We start from the raw sequence: 12,762 nt of genomic DNA, 5'->3' as shown, positions 1-12,762 counted from the left end.
GTTTGGCAATGCGTCATAATGGATACTACAAAATCAATAATGGATACCATGGTCTCTTCAGCAATTTGATAAGCAATTGTAACAAGACGTACACTGGAATTGAGTTCCAAAAGTGAGTAGTATGTGGCAAATGCAAACGCTATCTCCATTCCAGCAATCTGTGCTTGATGATTTCCCGAGCCAAGACAGACGCAGTGGTTGTCCCATCACCAGCAGAGTCATTAGTTTTACTTGCAACCTTTATCACACAACAACAACAAACGCATTCTCCACTAACCTCACGCATTCTCCACTAACAACAACAAATCAATCACTATTTTCAGAAATAACAATAAAGCTAAAGCTCTCACACTAACCTCACGGATAAGTGCTGCACCAGCATTCTCCATGGCGTCAGGTAACTCAATAGCCCTAGTAATGGTGACTCCATCATTCACAACCTTGGGACTTCCAAACTCATCCAACACAACATTCGTCCCTTGAAAAAACATCACATCACAGCAAGATAAGAAGATATAGTTTTGTGGTATAACAAACACATTGAACAGCCAGTAATAATACCTATAGGGCCAAGAGTGAGACCAACAGCATCAGCAAGCTTGTCGATACCAGCTTGAAGAGCAGCTCTGGAGCTCTGGTCGTAAGCAATCTCCTTTACATTAGCTCTAACACTGAAGCGTCTGCTTGTTTTCTTGTAGCTTACTCTTTGATCTTTCTGCAGACTTCCACCACTCAGCTTTCTCTGGACACCCACAAGATGTGGATATACCCGTTAAGCCCAGATTCAATCTCTAACAATCAAAGTAACCATTTTTCACCAACCCAAAAACCAATAAAGCATTTTAAGAAGATAAACTTAGAAAGTAACAAACTTTCACCAACCCAGAAACCAGTAAAGCGTACAGACAGAATCCAATTGAAAACACTTCACCTGTCGTGGAGAGCAGAGGACAGAGGCGGAAGGGTTGTTATCTGAGAAGAGACTTGAAAGGTCGGAACTTCGGGCGGTTTCGTCCACGTCGCCGGAGAAGAGAGTGGTGAAGATCCCTGATTGAGACTGAAATTCTTCAGTCTTTGTATCATTCCCTGTCCTCGTTCGATTTCAGCCTTTGTCTCCTTAATTGTTTTCTTCACTGCCCTCGTTCGATTTCAAAGCGAAAGAGGAAGAAAGGGAGGTAAATGAGGAGATTTGAGGAAACATAGAGCACGAAGAACCGATCTGACTTTTAATATTTCTGATTGCAGGGGTGATGATGATACAAACGAAATGAAGAAGAAAGGTAAAGCACAAGAGAAAAGTGACGTGGAGAAACAAAATATTTTCATTGGTTTTTCAACTTTTTTCATTTAATGACATGGCTGCTCCATGCTGAACGATGTCAACAACTTCTTTGTAGGTCAGATGTTCCCATGGTCTGTCTGAAGCAAATATGAGAAACTGATCTTGTGGTTGGACAATTTTAACTAACAGTTCATCACCTGTAATATACTCCAAGAGGATGTTAATAATTGAACGGCCTGGAAGAACCTAAACAGAAAAGAATCAACTTCGATATGAAGATATATATAACCTTATCAATAGTAAGCAGAGGAAAGAATAAGTATATAACCTTCTCAGTACAAAGCAGATTCGACGAACCAATATCATGATCAAGATCTCCCTGTTAGTCAGATAACAATCCTGATTTCGACCAGATATGAAGGCGTCCATCTGACTATCGACCGCAACTAAAGAGGTTAAGAATCTATCTGACCGCAGCTTCGTATCTGATCCTCTTACAACTATTATTCATCAATCAACTATCTCATCCCAGCAACGCAGAGACATACTATTGGCTCCACTCGATCTCTATTTATGGCGAGAAAGACGGTGGTACCCATCTCTCAATTCGGCTCTAGGGTCGACTCGATCTGTTTGACAGAGAAACGCGGCGGTCGGGGCATGAGATCGTCGACGGAGGAGATACCATCGACAGAGAGATCGCATCGACGGAGAGATTGCATGGACGGAGGAGATACCATCGACGGCACCAGGAGAGATTGCATCGACGGAGAGAGAGAAAGCAAAGAAAACAGGCCACATAGGATACAACGTGGAGAGACGAAATGTTTTCATTGGTTTTTCAGAATTTTTCATTTAATGACATGTCACTTCTAAAATTGTTCTCAAATCCTATGTGGCAGAAGCTGGAGAAATGCTAGCTTTATTACTGTGTGGATTTTTGGCATACGTGCTTTGAGAAACCGTAATTCCATCCACAAGCTGCTTGATTTGTAGTCCAAGAAAGTAACTTAGCTCCCCAACCATGCTCATCTCAAATTCTTTTGTCATTGTCCGAACAAAATCATCCACCATTTGTTTTGATGTGCTGCCAAAGATTATGTCGTCCACATACACTTGGATAATGATAACATCTTTTCCATTTTCTCCTATGAATAGAGTCTTATCAACTCCTCCTCTCTGAAACCCAGCCTTGATGAGAAAATCGGTCAGTCTTTCATACCAGGCTCGTGGAGCTTGTTTAAGTCCATAGAGAGCTTTCTTGAGTTTGTAGACATAGTCAGGGAAGTGTGGATCCTCAAACCCTTTTGGTTGTGTCACATAGACTTCTTCTTGTAGAACACCATTCAGAAAAGCACTCTTGACATCCATTTGATAAAGTTTGATTCTGAATCCACATGCCATTCCAAAGAGTAACCTGATCGATTCGAGACGTGCTACAGGAGCAAATATTTCATCGAAATCCACTCCTTCAATCTGAGTGTAACCTTGTCCAACCAGTCTTGACTTGTTGCGAGTTACGTTACCTTCTTCATCTATCTTGTTCTTGTGAATCCATTTAGTTCCAATGACATTCACTCCTTCAGGTCTAAGAACCAGTTCCCACACATCTAATCGTTCAAACTGTTCCAGCTCCTGATGCATGGAGTCAGTCCAATATTCATCTTCCAAGGCTTCCTGAAGATTCTTTGGTTCTATCTGAGAGACGTAGCACTCCACGTTGTTTATCTTAGCCATGAACGATGCCAACTTGACCATCTCCTTGAAGTTGATTTGTTTCTTTCGTGTAACCTTTTCATCAAACAAACCTCCAATGACATCAGCCGAGGAATGATTTTTATGCACTTTTCCTTGATCCAGGTCAACGCGTGCATCATTTGAATCTTCCTCTCCCTCAGATTCCTCTTTGATGATTGCTTCCGGAGCAGAGCTACTCGGTGTAACACATTCAACTGTTTGTGTGACTCTGGTCTGATAGAATCCTACACTGTCATCAAAAACCACATTCACCTTATCTCCAATGAATTTGGTACGCTGGTTAAAGACTCGATATGCAGAGCTGTTAGTTGAATAACCCAGGAACATTCCTACATCACTTCTGGCATCAAACTTTCCCAAGTGATCTTTGTCATTAAGGATGTAACATAAACACCCAAACACATGCATGTGGCTCAGGTTGGGAGTCTTACCTTTTAGTATCTCATATGGTGTAGTCTTAGTCTTAGGTTTGACATACACCCGATTTATAACATAGCATGCGGTGCTCACTGCCTCTGCCCAAAACCCTGGTGGGACATTGTTTCCACATAGCATTGCCCTAGCCATCTTTTGTAGTGTACGATTCTTTCTCTCAACAACACTATTCTGCTGTGGAGTTCTAGGTGCTGCATATTGATGTCGAATTCCTTGACTTTGGCAGAAACTATCGAACTGTTCGTTCTGAAACTCACCACCATGGTCACTCTTGATTTCCATGATTCCACCTTTCTGCTTCAGTTGTAATGCAAGAATTCTGAAACTATCAATGGCATCTGACTTGTTTCGTAGAAAGTCCACCCATGTATATCTTGAGAAGTCATCTACCATGACCAGAATGTACTTTTTCCCTGCAACGCTCTCAGGAGTTATTGGACCCATGAGATCCATGTGAACAAGCTCCAACAACTGCTTGGATCTAATCTCAGGAATTCGCTTGTGTTGCACCTTAACTTGTTTTCCTTGACAACACGCCACATACGGTACTCGTCTGAGACTCTAAGTCTGGAACTCCTTTGACGACTTCCGCATTAACAAGTCGGGTCAGCCCATTGATGTTCATGTGCCCTAGCTTCTTATGCCACAGATCAAGCTTAGATATGGTCGCTGAGCAGCACACGTTTGTAGGCTTCCACATATAGCAGTTATTACCAGATCGAATTCCACACAGCACGATGTTCCCTTGTGGATCCACAGCACGACATTCCTTGCTATTAAAGATCACTTCTAGGCCTTCATCACATAGTTGACTTACACTGATAAGATTTGCTTTGAGGCCATCAACATAGTATACATTGATAAGACGAGGTAGATCCGGTCTATCAGTTACTCCTACGCCTCGTATCTTTCCTTGTCCTCCATCACCAAAAGTCACTTTTCCACCCTTGATAGGTTGAAGTTTCTCAAGATGTTCATAGCTTCCTGTCATATGTTTTGAGCAACCACTGTCAAAGTACCAAGGAGAATCGATTTGAGAACCCCCATCTGCACTGGTGTATGCAACGTGACTAACCAAGTTGACCTTCTCTGATATACTCGTGAAGTTACATGCCAGATTCAACTCTGGTTTGGTGTGTGACTCAGGAAGTTCCTTGTGTGACTTATTGACGACGCGATCTTTGTAGGTTGGATATAAGTCTCTTTTAGCAATCCAGACATGTCCATACATAGAGGGTTCCATGAAACACAAGTTTAACCTCCAGGCTCGCTTATATTGGTGTCTTCGAAAGTAACAGAAACTGACATGGTGTCCTCGTTTTCCACAGAAGTGACATCCATTCACACGACGTCTTGCACGAGAGTTAGACTCGTATTTCCCAGTGTTCTGGAGAGCATGCTGAGCTTGAGGAGGACGGGGTTCAGCAACCTTTTCCTCCTTGGAGACTTCTTTTACGAACACAACTTGATGTCCTTCTTGATCCGACTTAGAGGTAGATCCATGAAATCCAAGCCCTCGGCTTGTGCTGGGGCATTGTCTCAAAGTGAGCAGATGATTTAGAGATTTGGTGCCGGTTGATAGCATCTTGACCTTTTTGAGGTTTTCAGCCAACTGGCTTTCCAACAGCTTACTCTTATCTTTTTCTTGAAGGAATAGTTCGCTCAACTGATTGAATTTAGCCTCAAACTCCTTATGAGATCGTTCCTGCTCAGTCATGGCTCGTTTTAATGCCAGAACTTCTTGATCGGATTCTTTTAAGATTGAAAGAGCAGCAGGTTGTGTTATAGGTTTCTCAAGTTCCAGGATGTTTACTTGTGCTTTTAACATTGCTCGATCCTTTATGAGCTGAAGGTTTTCATGGCTAAGCTCAGTAAACTGATTAAACAGTGTCTTGTACTCTGTTTCCAGGTCAAGATTGAGCTCGTCGTCTTCCTCATCCATTACTACTTCCACTTTGTCAGAAGCTGAAGTCACACCTTCAAGTGCTACGAGTGCCATAAAGTTCAGATGTAATTCCCCATCATCACTCTTACTATCCGAGTCTGTATCGCTGAAGCTCATAAGTGACTTGTCTTTCTTCAAGTTATTTGGACATTCACTGCGAGTGTGACCATACCCCTTGCACTCTATGCACTTGAGTTCTTTCCTCTTAGTGAGTGGACATTCATTCCGAAAGTGTCCATATCCTTCACATTCATGACACTGAAGCTCCTTCTTCCTTTTTGAAGCATCTGACCTTGATGACTGTGAACTACCACGATCTGATTCATTCCTCTGAAACCGACTGTTTGATCTGCTACCACCTTTTTCAACCCGTCTCATAAACTTGTTAAAATTCTTTGCCATTAAACTCAGATTATCTTCAATTTTAGAGACTCTGTCATCATCTTTAGAATTAGCAGTGAAGGCAATACTCTTCTGAGTGTTCTCCTGTCGATCAGATTTCTCGAGGTCATGAACCTTCAGGATACCAGAGAGTTGATCGAACTTCATCTCATCAGTGTCAACGGCTATGTTGAGAACTGCCTTGTATGCTTCAAACCGTGGAGGTAAACATCTCAGGAGTTTCTTAACCAGATCCTTTTCTTCATACTTCTTGCCCAAGACTGAAGATTCATTAGCCAGCTCACTGATTTTAGATATAAACCCATCGATAGGTTCATCATCTCCCATGCGCAAGTTCTCAAACCTTGAGGCTAAGTGATCAATTCTGGTTCGTCGTACACTTGTGTTTCCTTCAAAGTGATTGATCAATGTATCCCAAGCTTCTTTCGCCGACTCACATCCTTGAATGATTTTGAATTGCTCCAAATCGACAGCAGAGAAGATGACAGTTAACGCCTTAGAGTTGAATTTTGATGCTGATTTTCTGAATCTGTCCACTGATCCTTAGGTTTCGGACCCAAGGTCTTATCTTCCATCATCACAGTGGGTGGAGACCACCCATCCTCAACGGCAGTCCAGGCATCCTCGTCGATCCCTCTGATCACATGTCTCATTCGTGCCTTCCAGTGTCCAAAGTTGCCTTCGTCTAGCATGATAGGCTTGTGTAGCGTGACAAGCTCCTTCATGGTGTCCATGAAATCCGCAGGATCTCAACCTGTTAGTAGTAATTGATACCACAGAGGTTTCCTGCTCTGATACCAAATGAAAATTCAGGGACAACCAGTAAACAGAGCACAACGAGAATCCAAGAACACTCTTTCTTGTATATTAGAAATCACTTAAACAATCACCTAGATCTGTTTAATCCGAATTACTCTCAGTCACACACGACTAGAGACGGACCAATTTCTAATCTCTTAACTCAGTAGATCGAGCTTCAACAACCCTGAACTCGATCACCTCTTTACTTGACAAGACAAACCCTTGCTCAAGCTTTTTCAATTAGCGTGCTTAACCTAGATCTGCCCTAGACAATCTAGTTAAGTAGCCCTCATCGAATATACTATATTTCCTAATATATCGATGCAATCTAATCTTCCACATCTCCTTTTCTTGATAACCACGTTATGCCACATCACACTTTCTATAACCGACTATTTTCATTGTGTCACACATCGATTACATGTGTGACACAGTCTTCCTCTCTTTTTCACGATCACAGCTCTTTTCTTGAGCTTACAAGTTGGACTCTGGTGAAATAAGGCTCCATAAAATGGTTAGAAGTTTGTTTAGTTTGTTGTAAGATTTAGCTAGCGATATGAAATTCTGTTGTTTCATAATTGTTATAGTGTTAACCATAAAAAGCTATAAAACGATTATGTTTCGTAGCCATATATAGAACCAGTACCCGACATAGCTACATCAAACATTGACATATGATCCAAAATTTATAAGAACTAATAATATTAACTTAGTCAAAAAAAAACTAATAATATTAAGTATTAAACTCCCAAAATTACTAAATCCAAATTTACTAACATTTTAATTTACGTAGTAACTGTACATAATCCCTTAATTTCCATGACCGATCTTTGGCCATGTATGGAACAAATCGAAAGAGAAAACTGAAAATGCAGGAAAAGAAATAATGTGTAAATGTTTTTACAAAGATACTGGGTGTTTTCCTGCACCATGTGCAGTAAAAGAATTTTAAAATATTTTTTAAAAGATAAATATAAATTATATTTATTTTTAATTTATTCTTTTTACTTATCAATATTTTAGTATAAATTTGATTTAACTGAACATTAAAATTAAGATAAAACCAATTTTGTTTATTTTGAATTATATTTAAGAATGTGCATGTAATATTTAAAATTATAATATTAGGTAGATTTTTCTATCTATTTATTTTAATTAAATATATTAAATAAATATGTAAAATTTCAGAATTGTCAAAAATTAAAATTAAACAATATTTATAAAATCTGTAAATATATATAAGAACTAATGATTTTACGATTTAATTTGTTTTATGATTTAATTTTATAATTTTCTAAAAATATGTATATATTTTTGAAATATTTTTAATTTAAATGTTATTTCAAAATTTGAAATGCCATAATTGAATATATTTATTTTAATGATGATTTATGCGTTATTGCCATATTTTTAAAAGTCCAAAAATATAAATCGATAATAAATATAATATATGAGATATTACCATATTTTAAATTTCATCAAAAATATAAATTAACATTAAATATAATTGTCCATGTCATATTAATCTATAAGACATGTCATCAATTTTAGTAGCTATGTCACAATTATTAATCTAGGTGTTTTCATGCACCATGTGTAGTGATGAATTTTTTAAAAGTTAATTTTATATTTTAAAATGTAATTTATTAATATTATATATTTTATTATTTTGACTAATAATTAATATAAATATCATTAATTAAGCATAAAATTAAGAGAAAATATTTTTTTTATTTTATATTATATTTAAGAATATATATGTATATATATAAAGTTAAAATCTTAGATAAAAAAATTATTTATTTCATTTGGTTAAATTATTAAATCAACTTGTACAAAATTACTAAAAATCATATAAAATTGTATAGTTATCAAAATTTAAAACTAAATAATATTTATATAATTTGTAGATATCTAAAAGAAACTAATGATATTACGATTTTTTTTTTTTAATTCAGAAAATTTAGAAAATTTTAGATAATAAAAATTTTATTATTATAAAAGTTAAATTATATAATATTTCGAAATTCAAAATATCATATTTGAATATATTTATTTTAGTGATGATTTATGAGTTATTACCATATTCTACAAAGTTTACCAAAAATATAGATCAATATTAAATGTAATATATGAGTTATTTCCATATTCTAAAAAGATTTCAAAAATATGTATTAGCATTAAATGTAATTGTCCATGTCATATTTAATCATATGACATGTCATCAATATTAATAGCCACGTCACAATTTTTTTTGTGAAAACGATTGTAGAGAAGACATGTGGCAAATCACTTCTCAAATATAGACTAGGGGATGCTCGCGTTCCGCTCTTTTAAAAAGTCGGTGCCGTCTTAAATGCATAGTAATATTCAGCCCACCTCGACACTGCCCATACTGTCAGCCAAGGATAGATCTACAGTAACAGAAATAAGGGCACGTGTCTTCCACTATTTTATACTATTTTCATTTCAAAAAATATATATTTTATATTTTATATATATTAAAAAGTATATTAAAATTTGATTGTAAATATATTATTTTTGCAAATATCAAACTTTATAATTTTTAGACAATAAAAATTCAATAAATATTATTAATTCTTTTAAAATTTACAATTTTCCATAAATATTATTAAAAAAGTGAATAATATATTTTTTAAAAAATATATTTTTCTAGAATATAGATGTTTCTGAAACGAAAGAGTAAATCTTACTTAGTTAGCAATATCACGGTTGATTATCATGAAACAATTGGCAAATATGCCTCTGGTTACATCGAGTTGTTACAGTGTTAATATATATATATATATATATATATATATATATATATATATATATATATATATATTTTATATTATTTTTTTAACATATTCTTTCTTTATTTATTTTATTTATTTTTCATAATATAGATTTTCATTATTAGATTTCAATTGATTACTCTTAAGGGGGTTCACGCATTTCCAAAAAAAAAATATTAAAATAAACAATTTTGTGAACCTTTCTTAAACAAAAAATATTAAAATAAACACATTTCAAAAAAATATTAAAATAAACACATTTCCAATGGTTTCCATCATTTTTTCCTCAAAATGAGACTGTGATTTACCCAATGATTCCTCTCGTTCCTTTCAATTATTATTATATTTATTTTTTAACTTTTTATTTATTGCAAATAAAAATTTTTAATTTTAAAAATTTTAGATTATATTCACTTATTTTAAATTCTATAATTTAACCAAACTTTAACTTATAAAAACAAATATTTATTACATTAATAAATGTACATAACAACGTGCAAAGTAATAGTAGAATTTTACTTGAACAGTACTATTACTATTTTTTCCACAAATGATCAATCAAAATATTTTGAAAAAAGAAATGAACTTCTTTATTTTTGATTTGTCTTAACCGACTTAAAAACTTTTGGAATCGGATAGTTCGTCTTCAGCTATTTCAACTTCTGAAGGTGAAACTTCTCAAATATTATGTCATGAAACTGGATATATTACACAAGTAAACATCATATTTTATGCATGTTTTTTGTTGCATAGCAAAATATTAATTATATATTACAATTTATAAAATTATAAATTATATTTTAATAACTAACTATTGGTAATTATATTTTTAAAAGTTTAATCAGTATATACATATTAGATATAAAGTTATTAAAATAATGTTAGTGTTAATGTTTTGTTTATGCATAAAATAAAGATTGTCAAAAAGTAAAAGACCATTATGTAAATTAAAAAAAATTAACATCAAAATAAGGTTGTGAATAGTATTCCTTCAAATTTGTGGGAATACTGTTTATATCATCATTTTTCTCTTAAAATGAAGTACCTTACGGATGAATTTCCCTCATTTTTGATGTTTTTCTCATTTTGATAAAATGATACACCATTTGAGATGTTTTTAGTGCTTGGTTGTAGTGTTTTCTGTGTTTTTCGGTGGCGTGTTCGTGGTGCATATTTAGGCAATGGTTCCATGGTAGCTGTTTTTTCTTTCCTGTGGTGGCATCAACTTTGTTTGTGTTTTTTTTTTGTTCTTCTTTGAACTGTAACCGGGTTTTTTTGGGTTTTAGTGGGTTTATTTTCTGTATTAGTTTTATTTTTATTTTTATTATTTTAAAAAATTAAATATGAAAACCTTTTTACAAAAAGAAGTTTGATATTATCTAATATATTAATTATATATCTCTTCAAATAATTGGTCTAGATCTTCAATTGGTGTTGGTCTGTGCCCCACTAAAATACATCTAATCATTTCTTATTTTATTAGAGATTTTGTTGTGGGCGATCAATTATGGGCGGCAATTACAAATTTTACATATGCTAAATATATTAGATTCCACGGATAGGCAGAGTCAGAAGCATAGAGAAGCATATAAAATAATGTTTTTGAAAAGTTAAAAAGTACATATATGTTGGAAGAATATATCTATATACATACTAAAATATAAGAAAATTATATAAATTAATGATTCAAATCATATGATTCAAAATTTTAAATGAAATATTTACTCATTGATAATAATTTTAAATGATTTCATATTAAAAATATGAAAATACACATAATTAAATTTATAAGAGATTATTATATTAGTCATTTTTAATATTTCATAGAAAACTGATACAATATATTTGGATATATATATATATATATATATATTATACACTATATTTCTTATAAAAATTTCATTGCATAAAGATAATTTATAAATGCTTAAAGGTAAAACAATTTATACTCTGTAACCTCTTGTCTTCTTCATCTTTAGATTATAACATTTTTGATGAATGTTTGATCAGGCACAACAAGATCTATCGTCGATAGTGTTATGATTGGTGACATTCAATAAGTAATATCTAAACCGGAGTTAGTTCTTAGCGAGTTGGTACAATAATTAGAAGTAGATAACCGGATTGGTTATTGCAAATCGGCTTATGATTCAGTGTACCGGTCTCCTTTAAGTATCGAAGGAGAGAAGAGATGTCAGATCTATCGATAAGATTAGCTGCATCCAACTGAGAAAGAAAACAGATTCAAAGAATCAGAAAGAGAAGGAAGATTTGTTCTTGAGCTTTCTGTGTTCATTGTAAAGTCTCTTGGTCATCTTCTTTGTAAAACTCTTAGAGTGATTAGTGAAGTGTTGCTTGTGCCGTCAAGGCCCAGATGTACCGAATCCACATCGGATCCCGAACTGAGTTACCAAATCTCTGAACTTTTCTTTTGTGCAATTCTGTTCTTGTTACAATTCAAACGAGAGACGAGAGAGTGTGATTGAGAGAACAAACTAAGAATAACGAAGAGTTGGAGAACTGAGTGTAGAAGAGTCAAAAATCAGGACTAAGCGATTCGATTCATAAGAGATAGTGAACATAGCAGGCGAGACGAAGAAGAACCTTGGAAATTTGGCCTCTGGTATCTTCAGGACATAATGCTGTAAGAAGAAAAGGTCTCTCATGGTTTTTTCTATACTGAAACTTCAAATGAAGTACAGGTTTCTCTGTTTCTACAGGATTTTTTGAATTGATGTTATTAAGCTACATGGATTCATACTATTATTACCAATTCCAATAGATCTCTATCTATACTTCTGAATAGCTTATCATTTCGAGATTTCCAAATGTACCAGATCATCGAAGGATATGGATCCCTGTCATTTTCTGGTTATGTAATGCTGTTCTTTCTCCAAAATAGAAAATCCATGTTAGCATAAATGCTCGAGATAGGAAATATCTGAGAGTTAGATGGTGTAGATGATAAGGCCCATGCTTGCAAGGCCGGTGGACATTCAAAGATCGCATGAGTAACAGTCTCCTCTAGCTCTCCACATCTAGGACAATAATTGTCGCATCTTATATTTCTTCTAACCATATTCCTTGTAACTGCTACCTGTCCTGTGATCAGTTGCCAAATAAGATGACATATATTTTTGTGGAGCATTTACTTTCCAAGCAAAGGAGTTTAGTTATGCTTGGCTCTACAACTTGTTCCTCCACATTCTCTTTCAATAGATTTGTGGCTACCCAATATCCAGATTTGACAGTATATTGGCCATTGTTGGTATAGCTCCAGCAAAAAGTATCACTGCGGTGGGTAGAGCTTATGGCCATACTTCTTATCATTGGTATGTCTT

At 34.5% G+C, this 12,762-nt stretch overlaps 1 protein-coding gene and 1 long non-coding RNA gene across 3 annotated transcripts; both read right to left on the bottom strand.

Annotated features, from left to right (window-relative positions):
• On the bottom strand, positions 1-991 carry LOC130502663 (uncharacterized). 2 transcript variants are annotated; one of them, XR_008940391.1, is made up of 4 exons: positions 932-991; positions 562-742; positions 357-478; positions 1-238 (listed from the first exon to the last, which is right to left on the bottom strand). It is a non-coding gene; the product is annotated as an uncharacterized LOC130502663 (long non-coding RNA). The 2 variants fall into 2 exon arrangements; XR_008940390.1 differs by having other exon boundaries at positions 562-791; positions 932-966.
• A 2,995-nt stretch (positions 992-3,986) lies between these two features.
• LOC130502664 (uncharacterized) lies at positions 3,987-6,149 on the bottom strand. The gene has a single exon (XM_056997431.1). It carries the CDS (start codon positions 6,147-6,149, stop codon positions 3,987-3,989), a length of 2,163 nt encoding a protein of 720 aa, XP_056853411.1.
• Between the last annotated feature and the right edge of the window lie 6,613 nt (positions 6,150-12,762).

Source organism: Raphanus sativus, unplaced genomic scaffold (assembly GCF_000801105.2).
Source record: "Raphanus sativus cultivar WK10039 unplaced genomic scaffold, ASM80110v3 Scaffold0644, whole genome shotgun sequence".
Classification (NCBI taxonomy): Eukaryota; Viridiplantae; Streptophyta; class Magnoliopsida; order Brassicales; family Brassicaceae; genus Raphanus; species Raphanus sativus.
This window is presented reverse-complemented; position numbering and strand designations above follow the sequence as displayed.